The sequence below is a fragment of the Notolepis coatsorum genome, assembly GCF_963971535.1.
Source record: "Notolepis coatsorum genome assembly, chromosome: 15".
NCBI lineage: Eukaryota > Metazoa > Chordata > Actinopteri > Aulopiformes > Paralepididae > Notolepis > Notolepis coatsorum.
Genome location: NC_140179.1, coordinates 36,396,840 through 36,410,373, shown reverse-complemented (window position 1 = coordinate 36,410,373; position 13,534 = coordinate 36,396,840). Strand labels below are relative to the sequence as shown.

The 13,534-nt window shown below is 42.0% G+C and overlaps 1 protein-coding gene across 1 annotated transcript in view; it reads right to left on the bottom strand.

Annotated features, from left to right (window-relative positions):
- The window catches only part of LOC311241783 (host cell factor 2-like), a 54,546-nt gene that overhangs the window by 21,265 nt on the left and 19,747 nt on the right, over positions 1-13,534 (bottom strand). Inside the window, exons 10-14 of the mRNA XM_084330690.1 lie at positions 9,687-9,789; positions 6,854-6,922; positions 5,305-5,354; positions 5,092-5,223; positions 245-430 (exon numbers count right to left, since the gene is read on the bottom strand). Of these exons, the coding sequence (XP_084186816.1) occupies positions 245-430; positions 5,092-5,223; positions 5,305-5,354; positions 6,854-6,922; positions 9,687-9,789 (540 nt within the window). The remainder of the gene's footprint in view (positions 1-244; positions 431-5,091; positions 5,224-5,304; positions 5,355-6,853; positions 6,923-9,686; positions 9,790-13,534) is intronic.

The following is a 13,534-nucleotide window of genomic DNA, read 5'->3' as shown; positions in this document are numbered from 1 at the left end:
CACCCATCTAATGAACACACTAGAGTAGACAAATATCAAGATGTATCCATCAATCTCCATGCTTTCGCAGAAGCCTTCAGTCGACTCCTTCAGACAGTAAGCAGCCCCCCCCCCCCCCACAGCCCAAATGGAATGATAATATATATATTTCTTTGCATTCCGGGGGGTATCTGCAAATTTTGGCCAATCAAAGTCGCCTATCCAAATCCTTAGTCAGGGACAGTCCTAATATGGTATATAGTACCTTTGTGATCTTGACAGCAGAGGGCAACGCGGGGAAGCCTGCCTGGCTGGTCTTGAACTGGCAGACAGGACTGAAGTCTCCCCGGCCGTGGCAGTTGAGTCCCGCCACCCTGAACCTGTAGCTCTGACCTGGAGCCAGGTCTTGCTTCACTCTGCCCTCGTAGTCCTGGGGCCCCGGGAGCGTCGCCTGGGGGGAAACATTCACCGTTGTCAACCGTCCTGTTAGTTTTCACAGTGGAACGTTTTGGCTACTTTAGAATGACTGAACGGTGTAGATAGCTCAGTGGTTCTCAAACTTTGGCTCGCTGGTAGGCGACAGTGGGGCATTGGCAAGTAAAAAAAAAAATGGTTCTGGCAACATATTCTGGCTAAATATGCCTCGTTTTATAAATGTGTAATGATAACACAGTGCTGTAATAAAATGTTCTAATAAATATGCATGATCAAGTTCAACAAAGTGTGCTTTTATTTTGATATTCCTGTGTGTGTTCTAGAGCAGGGGTTCCCAAACTTTTCAGGCCGGGGCCCAGAAAATAAGGCGTCAGAGAGCCGCGGCCCAATGCACATCGTCTGGCCTTTTTTTTTTTTTTTTTTTTCTTCAGGCGACCGATTTTTTAAGCCAAATATCACTTCAATCCTATTAAGTTAGTTCAAGTTAGTTATTCATTTATATGTGCTATTTATGAGAGGGCTAACTTGTTGCAAAATAATAATGATAATAATAATAGCCTCATTAAAATACTATTGTTGCTTCGGTTGTTTTCAGCGTTTTATGTGCATAATCTGTTATTTAGTTTGAAATGTTCCTTGAAATAAGTAGATTTTACGTTTTTGTTTATTTATTAAGTTAATATAAAACCATATAGTCACATTTTAGAATACAATAGAATAGAATTTTAGAATACAACTAGAAACACTGTCCTGGCCTGCTTCTAAGTTCAGTGGCCTGACAAAAAAAATTAAAATAAAAAAATAAAAAAATAAAAATAAACAATAAAAAAAATGTTTTTTTTTTTTTTTTTTTTAATCATCTCGCGGCCCACCCGTGGCTGCTCGCGGCCCACCTTTGGGTCGCGACCCCGACTTTGGGAACCACTGTTCTAGAGGATGACATATTTTCGGGATTCCCACGGGATGGGAGTCAATTTCACTTTGAATCCCGTGATTGGGCAGGACCGGGAGTAAAAGTCAACGGGAGCAGAAGGGAGTGGGAACTATGACAACAAAATCAACGGGATTTGGACGGGAGTGATATATCGGTGCTTCAGTAATGTAAATGTTTGGTGGTTTTATATTTAACTAAGGCAGACATCAGGGCTGTACAGCGTGCTATGAAAAAATCGGTCTGTGTGATGAATGAATTTACTGCACTAGCACCCTAGCGATAGGCATTCGGTTCATATCGATACTCTTATTTTTGTTTAACCTTTATTTACCCAGGGTAGGTTCGCTGAGCACAGATGCTCTTTTTCAGCTACGCCCTGCTTCACATTCACACAGTTCCATTCATAACTGGGAGCTGCCCAGTACAACCACAGTCAGACACCATTGGCCACTGAGCAACTCCACTCCACATCGATACTCTTATTTTGAAAATCCTGTGGCAAGTCTCATTTCTGCCCAAGCACAGCTCCGGCAGCCCAACAACAACAGTGTGCTATGTTATGTTAGAGTGCGCATTTTGCGACCAGGGAATAAGTCCCTGCCTGTTTTTCCCCGCAACGCTTCCAATGCATCTTACATGCTTTGCATCCTCACCAAAACTAACTAGTTAGCTGCTACCGGTAACTAAACTAAGCTAACCCGGCTCAGAGGCAGAGAAAACAGTGAGGAAAGGGGGGGGGGGGGGGCCTCAACCTCTCTCCGTCCCTCTCTCTACGTCAATGATTTTAAGTAGGTGAGGTCAAAGGAGTTTGATAGTATTTACTGAGGATGGCCAGATAATGTTGATATTTAAACATAACAAATATAATACACAATAAATGTATACATGATCATACAACAAAAAAAAAAATTAGGAACCGTTTGTGAGAGGGAGGTAGGGAGGGTTTTTTTACCGATACCGATATTCCGATATTGTCCAACTCTTAATTTCCGATACCGATATCAACCGATACCGATATATGCAGGGTTTCCCCGTCCAAAAAACTGAATAATTTCAGGTAACTAATAATTTCACTGGATATATATATATATAACAAATATTGTTATTGTTTTTAAACAGATACCGATATTTTCCGATATCACATTTTACTGCCGATATCGGCCGATAATATCGGTCGGCCGATAATATCGGACATCCCTAATATTTTCGTCACCTTTTTTGAGTTGATCTAAATGTTACTGGTTGTGTTAAATGGGCTTAGCGTCTCATATCGATTGCAGGCACCTGCATCGTATGGTATCGTGGCAGACTGTGATATCAGCAAATATCGTATCGTTGTCCAAAGAATCGATATCGTATCGTGATGAAACTGGTGATTCCCACCCCTAGTAGAGTCCATACATCCAACACCAAATCCCATAATTCCTTACACGTAACGTGTCTGGCTGTGTGACGTCAACTTGTCAGCATGAAAATGACAGCCAAACATGGCACTTCAACTAAATAACACAAATACAATAGGCACATTTGTGACTGTTACAAATAACACGTTTTATACTTGTGCTACAAAACTATCAACCTCTGTAGCACCAGTGCTATGTGCAAAAAAAGTTACCGTACAGCCCTACAGACATGATGTGACCCATGTACTGCATATTTTATACTGAGGAAGAAAAACGGAGCAGGATTGATAAACGGGAGTGGGAGTGGGATTCTATAAAAGTTTGGCTCGGGATTGGGACGGGATTGGGATCAGTCCTCTGTGGGAGTGGGAGGGAGTGGGATTTTTTCTAAACTCTCACTTGGGATTGGGATTGGGATGGGATGGGATTATTTCTGTGGGAGTGGGAAGAAGCGGGAGTCAAAATCCACTCACATGTCAGCCTCTAGTGCAGGGGTGGCCAACCAGTCAGAGACTAAGAGCCACAAAAAAATTACTGTGGTACCACAAAGAGCCACACGGTCCACACCATATACCAGCGTTTCTCAACCTTTTTTTTCAGTCACGGCACCCTTCATGTGTTTATAGGTCTCACCCTCTGGCCTCTGAAGTTGCTAATGTCTTTTTTATTTGGGCCTCACAGGGTTAAAAGTACCCTGTGAGACCCACGGTTGCAAAATTACAAAATCACTTTTAGCCATTTAAAAAAATAATGTTTATTTAAAAAATGTTAAAGGGGAACTATTTTACTATTTCTTTCACTATTTGGGCACTTTTACACAATTCCTGTGAGTCTATGGAACACCTAGGTTTTTTTCAAAAAAAATGCATTGTTTTGTATTTCTAATCAAGTACTAAAAACCGCATTTTTCTACCTCAAGATCTTAAGCCGTTTTGAGGCTGGGCTCCAACCACTGTGTGGCCTGGTGCCAACTGCCACATCAACTGCCACATTATTATGCAGCTGAGAAATCTCTGACATCACAGATATGCACATTTTCAGATGACTCAGTTCAGTGAGGGTGAATATTGTGAGAGGAGAATTGGAAGAATTCGCCAATATGAGAATTAGAGACATATATCCTATTAATATAAGTCCACATAGCTAAGAAACAATGGTAAACACTGAAAAAAGCCATTATAAGATAGTTCCCCTTTAAGCACATGTATAGTCAATTGGTCCTGTTGTTCAGCCTCACAATGCTATTTGATAGTAAATGTGTTTATATGTCCCACCCTCTGGCCTCTGAAGTTGCTAATTTCTTTTTAATTTGGGCCTCACAGGGTTAACCTCTTAAGCCCGAGATATACAGTAAAAGTGTATATTTTCAGCATTATGTTTGTTTACCAATTATTTGAACTGTTATTAGTGAAATATAAGATTATAGAAATCTCAGGGCATTGAGTCGGAAACCGGCGCATATTGACAGGAGGAAGTGGCACAGCCAAAAGTGAGTGTAGTCTTTTGAAGGAAGAGACTCAGGGCTTTCAAATTTCGAAAAACTACCCTACCCAGCTCACACCAGCCCCTGTCAATCATCTGACTTCTGGATTTACTTTTTAATTTCTCTTATTTTTTGGGATTATCTCCCACAAACCTGAACGTTATTGCCATAAAACAGAACGCAGTTAGTTTCTCTACCTTTCTGTGAACGTCTTGCAAAAAACGGTGTTGCAATATGATGAAAAATGGTGGAGAAATTTACATTATAAAAAAGATGGCAGAATTCAGTACTGTATCTACAAAACCTTCTGTTTAATCATCTTCCCTTTATTAATTTGCTTAGATTTTTCAGGTCTGGTCAATTTTAGCATGGTGTTATTTAAAGTCAAAGATAATTTTTTTTTTAAATAGAATTGATATTCTCCTTTGGTTCATTACAATTTACTCAAGCCTAGTAACAGACACACTATTTCTGACACTGATCCATATATGTCCCTAGATTCAGATACCAAGAACATGCAAATGGACCATTTAAAAAAAAATTGTAAATGTTTATTCTACGTCCTTATGGAATGAGTGACATAAAAAAAAAAAAAAGTAAAAAAAAAAAAAAAAGTAAAAAAAAAAAAAAAATTGTTTTTTTATTTTTTTTTATGGATGGAAGAGCCGCACATTGACGGGCAAAGAGCCGCATGCGGCTCGCGAGCCGCGGGTTGGCCACCCCTGCTCTAGTGTGTTCCTGTGTGCCGCCCATCTCGCATGTGTGTGTTAATCTGCATGACAATTAAAGACTTCTTCTTCTTCTTCTACACTGGGAGAAACATGCATGGTAACATAATGTCAATTACTAAGAGTTACCCGTTTGGTGACTGCAGGCCGGCTGCTGCTGCTGGTCCCCTGGTCGCTCTCTGGAGGTAGATAGTAGTGTTTGACCTCAGAGAAGAGGCTCTTAAACACCCCACAGTCAAACCACACCGTGTCCTCTGGAACCTGGAGGAAACAGCAACAGCTTATCTAGCTGTCCAGTCTTTACGAAAGGGTGAATAATGATGATTTATAAGCACGTCTAACCTGATTTGTTGGCGAGTTGGTCGAGGGGTTGGCTGTGGCCGGCTCTTCTCCTACATAAGGAAAGGAATATTCATGATCGTAAATATTTTTTTTGCCGAATTTACAAACATACCTTGAGTATTCTACCTGTAGAAGCTAATCGCAGTAAATACGCAAACAGTGAAAATGGCTTTAACACCTTAAGCCCGGTCGAGATTTATTTCACATCATAAATAGATCAATACAGTCCGTATTAAGTAATGTTGCAGGGCGGTCAGGTGGCGTAGCGGAGATTGTGCTCGTCACCAATGCAAGAGGCTGCGATCTCGACTCCCGGAGAGTCAGCATTGCCTTGGCTCGGGCTGATCGCTATACTAACTCGTTTGGCTGAGTTAGGGGGAGGGGAGCCGTGGGTGGGTCCTGGGCGTTGTGGACAGCGACCCCTACAGTTCGGTCGGGGCGCCTGCTCAGCAAGGGTAGGATCTGGAGAGAGGTAGTGCGACCTTCCACACGTTACACTCTCCCGGTGAGAATCTACGCGGCCAGGCTGGCTGCCGGCTGGCTGCACATGCGTCGGAGGAAAGCATGCGACAGTCTCCGGCCTCTCGGACCAACAGTAGGGGAAAGTGCGCAACAACCAGGAAGGGGGTTGGGAATTGGCATAACGACTAACGGTGGGATGGGAGAAATATCGGGAAAAAAGAAGGAGGGGGAAAAAGATAATAAAAGAAGAAGTAATGTTGCCTTTCTTTTTCAAATGTAGCCAAGAGTAAAGACCCTAAACATGTCAAAACAGCAGTCAAAGTGTACATTTTCAGCACTATGTTTGTTTATCAATGATTTTAAGTGTCATTAGCGAAATATGAGTTTATAAATATCTCTGCGCATTCCGGCAGAAACCGGATCAATTAGACGTGAGGAAATAACGCTGTCATGAAATCGTTGTAGTCCTAAGAAAGAGGAGACCCAGGGCTTTCGATAAGACGTCGAAATTCCATAAAACTACACTACCCAGCTCACACCAGCCGCTGTCAAAGCTGCAGCCGGCTGACGTGAAAAAAGATTATAGACGTGATTTTTGTATATATATATCTCACAGGTCGAACAAAACTGAACGCCATTGCCATAAAATACAACGTATATTGTTTCTTTACCTTTCTGTGAACGTCTAGAAAAATTTCCATAGATGTCCCTAGATACCAAGAACATGCAAAACTCTGTACTTTTAAGGGTACCGACCGAATTACGTCGGTAATACAGAGTCCCGATTCACATTAGATCAACCTGTGCCACATTTCGGTACCTTGAAGAGCTGAAGACCTGCGCAGTTAGAAAATAAACCAAATTCCAATGACATGCAATTGTCATAGACACAGACCAGCGTGGCACTTCAACGATTCAATTACAGAGAGAGTAAAGTACAGAAAAAGGGTGCCGCTGGGTACCAGCATCGGTTCAAATGTGAACGGTACCCAACCCTACTTATAACTCAATCAATTTGGAAAGAAATTGTAGTTACTGCGGTTAGCTTCTGCAGGGCGGTACAGCATGGATGAGTGGATGACAGTACCTGGCTGATGTAGAGGTGCACTGCTCTCCTCTGTGGCTGACGTGTGGGAGTCACCCTCCTGTCCAGTAGCTAAAACAACAACACACAGGAGAAGAAGTCAAAAGGTCAATGTTGATTTACCTGGGCAACACCAAATTATAATAACTTTATTTATATAGCACCATTCATACAGCTCAAAGTGCTTTACACAAAAAAACTAAACACAAGGATAAGAAAATAAAGAAAATTATAAACACTCATAAAATAAGGATGGAAATGATAAGACATTAACCCTTGTGTCTGATAATTCTTATTTTTGATAACTTTGCAGTGGTTAAGAGTATTTCATTTTTAATCTGACATGACAAAAAACAAAACATCCATCCAAATCTGTGTTGTTGCTAATCACTGACATATGCTAGCCTGTAATAATTCCCCCCCGGCGCGCCGGTCTAAACAACATTGCATGCGTGCACGAGGAAGGATAATAATTATGATCTAGCGTTGATTTCAGGAAGATCCGATAATCAGGCGAAAAATGACAACGTGTTTATTGAATTACACAAAAACGCAGTTTTCACGTCTTTTCCCTGGAATGACTCAGAAGCACCCAGACTATATTCATATTCAAAACGGTATCAAACGGAAATGTACGGATGAAAAAATTATCAGTTTTTTGCATGTTGACCAGAAGCAAGTCACTGAGACTCGATGGCGTTATTACACCCATAGCTATACTATAAAATATAGGTTTAGCTCTACAAACTACAATTACGTTTACATGGGGTTAATGGACGGCAAGGAAGGGGTCACTTCCCGGAAGGGACGTGGCACTCAATGTGTTAACACATTCCCGGCCATTAGATTAGACGGGCCCCACTCTAGGATGCCAGCTTTTCATTACAACTTTTCACTGTGCGTCACGTTGTTTGTAGAGCTAAATCTATATGTTATATTATAGCTATGTATCCATTGTCATTGTCAATTGACAGTATGAACCTTCCGTTAAATATGCCATAAAGAAAAAAATATGTCATTAATACGTTCCCGTTTTATACCGTAATGAATATGAGCGTTATATGATCTGGGATAATTCCTGCAAAGCTAGTTATAAGGCGCTAAGCTAATAACGTTAAATCGATTTCAGCCCTACACAAGCTACAGTTAAAAATCTAAATGCATATTAGGGCTGGGCGATAAAACGATAACGATAACTATCGCGATAAATTATTTCCTCGAAATAAACATGAAACGTGGTCGCAAAGTTTCGATATCGATTTTCCAAGCTTGGCTCCGTTCAGCCTCGGCTCAGCACACTCACTAACAACAACCAACGTTACGTGATGACGTGCTTACGCACAACAGCTAACAACCAATCAGTGAAGGAGATGGCCGAGAGCGAAGTAGACCCGGAAGGAGGTAGGACTCACTCAACAACAAGGCTTGCTAGGCTAATTAGCTTGCACGGCGATGTTTTATATATTTACGTGCCGAGTATGTGTGTGGCGTGAATTCTGAGGCCACGTTTATAGTAGTGGGGGTATACAGTGGACGTCGTTTCAATATATTGTGGCGGAAGAGAGTATTTTAGTGTCATATTTAGCACATTGTCATGGAATACACCGCTTAGATACAACAGGCTGGCTAAGATAACTAGCTTGCACGGCACTGTTTTATATATTTACGTGCCGAGTATGTGTGTGTTTTGAATTCTGAGGCCACGTTTATAGTAGTGTGGGGTATACAGTTCGTTTCAATATATTGTGGCGGAAGAGAGTATTTTAGTGTCATATTTATTGTCATGAGATACTCCGCTTGTCGGCTAACTGCTAACGTGCGCGGACTGATGACGACATCAACTCGACTTGAGACATTCGCAGCAGCATAAGAAGTTAATTAAACTTGACAGACATTATATCGACGATAATTATCGATATCGAATTATATGAAAATAATTTTATAATTTTATCGCGATAACGTTTTTGGTCATATCGCCCAGCCCTAATGCATATGATCGGTATCATGTTCCACCATGAATGCATGAAAGGGGGGGGGGGGGGCGGGGGAAGTCGTTTCTGGTTATTGATTACCAATAACGGCATTCATTATTACAACAACATACAGGGGGATGGCTATGAAATCCTTGCACGATCAGGCTGAAATTGACATCAAATCGCTCTTACCTGTGGCCGGTTGGATTCCAAAAATAATTTCCCAGTTATTTGATCGCCATCTGCTAGATCATATAGTCCATTGGCTGATGCCATATTCCTTTACAGCATAATGAATTCGGCGTCGCAAAAAGTATTCCAAGCGATCGGGTGAAGCCCTCGCTTCAGACTAACAGAAAAAGTCCGCCCGGAGCGAAAAAAAATTTGACACCAAGTGTGCAACAGGGGAAACTGCATTCTCGAGACAGCGCCAATACCAGGATCTGGCCGGTACTGCACTTTCCGAGTCCCAATATGCATTTTCCAGCCAAAATACAGCTCTGTGACAGTGAAAGAAAAAAAACACGTAAACACGTGTATATACGTGATTGGCCGTCAAGCGCTGCCTCCCAATCACGTATATTTCCGTGAATGGCCGCCATTGTGTTAATGGTAAGAGTGTAACAATTTAGTTTTCAGACACAAGGGTTAAAATGATAAAAATATAATAATAATAAAACAATTAGATATGATGGTAAAAATAGCAAAAACAGCAGAATAAGACGCACAGTAAGACAATAACATAAGACAATACAAAATTACAAATAAAATAATAATAAAGACTGAAAAATAAAGGTTAAAATAATAAAATTGCTAAATTAGAAAAAATTTAATAATTACTGAGCACTTTACTGCAGACTCACAGCAGGGTTTTGTGTCGGCGCCTCCCTCGGCGCTCCTCTCCTCTTCTGCATGACGGCCCGCTGAGCCCTCCCTGGGAGGCTCCTTCTGCATCACTGAAGCATCCTGAAGTGAAGGGAGAACATTCATTTCAACCTTTATTTTAAATCGTAAGCTTCTGAGGTTTCCCTCATTTACAGAAACGACGATTGTACAATGTAAACAGTACATAATACAAGCACATAATACAAATACATTTACATCAGAGTAAAAAAAATATTTTAAAAGATCAGCTAAAACAGTTACAGGTAGTCACACAATGGTCTGAAATCATACGCTTAACATAAGTGTACATTTAGTTCAACAGGTCAGCAGGAAGGGTACAACTCTTTCTGCCGAGTAACAATGTTCAACAATGTTGTTGAAACTTGGGTGCTACAGTCACAGTGTTGAGTGCATAGTAGTAGAGACATTAGTATAGTAGTAGGTAGTAATATAGGCAAGGAGGATTATTTAGTGGCAAAGTGTATGATAGTTAAAGACATTACGGTCGTGTCTTTAGTTGACGGCGAAAAACATGATACAACATCAGTTAAAGACTTGAAGCATGTTGAGCCACTGCTCATTTCCATTAGGGATGGGCATTGATTTTCAAATAGTCGTTGTTCGACTCCCGGACCCGGCGACCTTTGCTGAATGTCTTCCCCCGCTATCTCCCATACTTCTTCTCTCTCTGCCGGACTGCCCGAAGAAGAACAAAAAAAATCGACCAAAAAACATAATTAAAAAAATATATATATATAGTTTATGTGAATATCGCCTCTGTTTTTTTTTTTTTAACTTTGACCAGTCAGCTGGTTCTTTTTAGCATTTATCGCTTTTTCATCGCACTCATACTTGGTCAGCCCCAGATCCGCGCGAGCGCGGTTGTCCACGGCGCTGAAATAGCACTCGCGGTACGTGGTGAGCTACTGGAGCTCCCCTATCGCCTCTGTTTTTACCGGCAGCAACACTGTAGTCAGTGTATTGAGACGGGACCCTTTTAACTGTTACACCGCTGAACGGCATGCTGAGTACAGCTCGCTAGCTAGCCAGGTAGCGTAACAGTCTGTTAACAGCTGGGAGAACAGAAAAGAAAGAGAGACCGGAGATGTTACATGGTAGCAACGTCTTGTACGTTTGTTGTTTCACTAAGTTCACACATTTCAATCATCAGTGATGTAGTGTTCACAATGAATGCTTCACGTTCACCTGCTCCGCTAGCGTTAGCTGTTAGCAATGACACCAGGCAGCTAGCTTGCTGGATTATCTCACGTTTGCTATTAAGTAAAAATAAAACCCTAAATTAACCTGGAAGCTCAGACATTTCAAGCATCAACAATATAACTTTCGGAAATTAATGCTCTTCTTGGAAATAACGTTAGCTTGCTGCGACTTCTAAATATCTAGCTGTTTGCAATGGCAGCAGCCAGTTGCAATGGCAGCAGCCAGTTCCCAGTGACTATCGAATAGCAATCTTGTGAGTTTTGCCCATCCCTAGTGCTCAAGCACCTGCTCATTCTATGCTTCATGTGACATTTACGATTGTGGAGAAATCCCTTCTGTTTGTGCAAACAATAGCTTAAATGTCACACCTTGGTTAGCAATAACAGCAGCCAGTTAGCTCGCTTGATTATCGCACTTGCTATTAACTCATTGAGCGCCACGCTGTTTTTCCATCTGTAATGCCTGGCGCCAGCGTTATTGACAATTTTCATGATGTTTGCGGACCCATCGTATATTCTATATTATAGCTATGGCAGGGCTCTACGCTAACCTTTTTCGCAAGGAGCACATGTGCTCCTAAATGAAAAAATTTAGGAGCACCCAAAAATATAGCACAGTGAAAATATTTCAAGTAATTATTTTCAAAAATAAATGTATATTTGTACTGTGCGTGCATGTGCAAACGGGAACGTGACACACATCTGTGCAATAGCACATACCACCAAAGTCACTGGCCCACTGTGTGTGTGTATCTGCGTGTGCAAACGGGAATGGGACACAGACATTTGAACTATTAAGTGATTAATGCCTACTGTGGCAAAGTTGTAGCCAACAACTAGGCCTAATAAGAAAGGCAGTGACATTGAACAAAAAGGAGACACTGGCATTACCACCAGGGCCACCTTTGCTAAAACTGTGTTCTATGTTAAAGGTGGTAACTACTGGAATAGCCTACCAGTTGTGATTAGAGAGTGCCCCACATACTCCATGTTCAAGACCCATCTTAAACTGCATCTTAAGGCAAACCAGAACGGTGATCATTTTTTATCTGATTTAGTTTATGTAACTTGTTTCTTGTTTTTATTGTTGTTTTTATCATTGATTGTCACCATGCTTTTACCCTAAGCAGGCTATTTATTTATTGAAAGAGTTTTGCTGTCTCCTGGTGTAAATTAGCTCTTGCTACAACCCTGCATGTTTACGGAGGGCGCCATAGCCCATGTGCTGCACACAGCAGCATCACACCTGGACAAGAGGCAGGGGAACTATGTGAGAATGCTGTTCATCGACTACAGCTCAGCATTCAATACCATAGTCCCCTCCAAACTCATAGCCAAGCTCAGGGACCTGGGCTTGAACTATGGCCTCTGCCAGTGGGTCTTGGACTTCCTGACGGGCAGACCCCAGGTGGTAAGAGCAGGCAACTGCACCTCCTCATCCATCACGCTCAACATAGGGGCCCCCCAGAGTCCCCTCCTCTACTCCCTGTACACACATGACTGCGTGGCACAGCGGAACAACAACACAATCATCAAATTTGCTGATGACAGTAGTGGTGGGCCTGATCTCTGCCAACGACGAGAGGGCCTACCTGGAAGAGGTAGAGAATCTGTCACAGTGGTGTCAGGAGAACTGCCTCTCCCTGAACGTCAGCAAAACAAAAGAGATGATTGTGGACTTCAGGAGGTCGGGGGTCAAGGACTACAGCCCCATCAGCATCGACGGGGCACCGGTTGAGAGAGTGAACAGTTTCAAGTACCTCGGAGCCCACATATCCGAGGACTTGACATGGACCACACACATTGACAGTGTTGTGAAGAAGGCACGACAACGCCTCTACTTCCTCAGGCGCCTAAGGAAGTTCCAAGTCAGTCAGAAGATCCTTAGGAACTTCTACTCATGTACAATAGAGAGCATCCTGACTGGCAACATCACCTCCTGGTTTGGGAATAGCACTGCACAAGACCGTAGCAGACTACAAAGAGTGACACGTTCAGCCGAACGCACAATTGGAGGGGGGCTTCCCACCCTCCAGAACATTTACAACAAGCGGTGCAGGGGGAAGGCTAAGAGAATCATCAAGGACTCCAGCCACCCGAACAACTGCCTCTTTGAACTGCTGCGGTCAGGCAAGCGATACCGGAGTCTTAAGGCGAGCACAGAAAGACTCAGAAGAAGCTTCTATCCCCAGACCATCAGGCTGCTCAACGAACAATAAACACTATGCAACAACCATCAAATGCACACAGCACACACACCCACACTCACTTAAACAAACAACACACTGCAGCACCCACTCTCCACACTTTAGATCACCTAAACACACTTTACACTTTATATTTATTGGTAAAGGATTTGCACTACAACTCGTACACCTTACTGTAAATTGTACCCAAATTGTACCTCATCCCATTTCTGCTCTGCACTATATAGTATTGTATATTAGTACATTGCATAGTATATTGTATATTGTATTGGTAACTCAGTTACTTATATTCTGCATCGAACATTGTACATATGTCTATACTGAACACTGTGACCTCTATTTTTACTTCTATTTTACATGCTATACTATTTTATTTCATACTTATCTTGTCTAGCACAG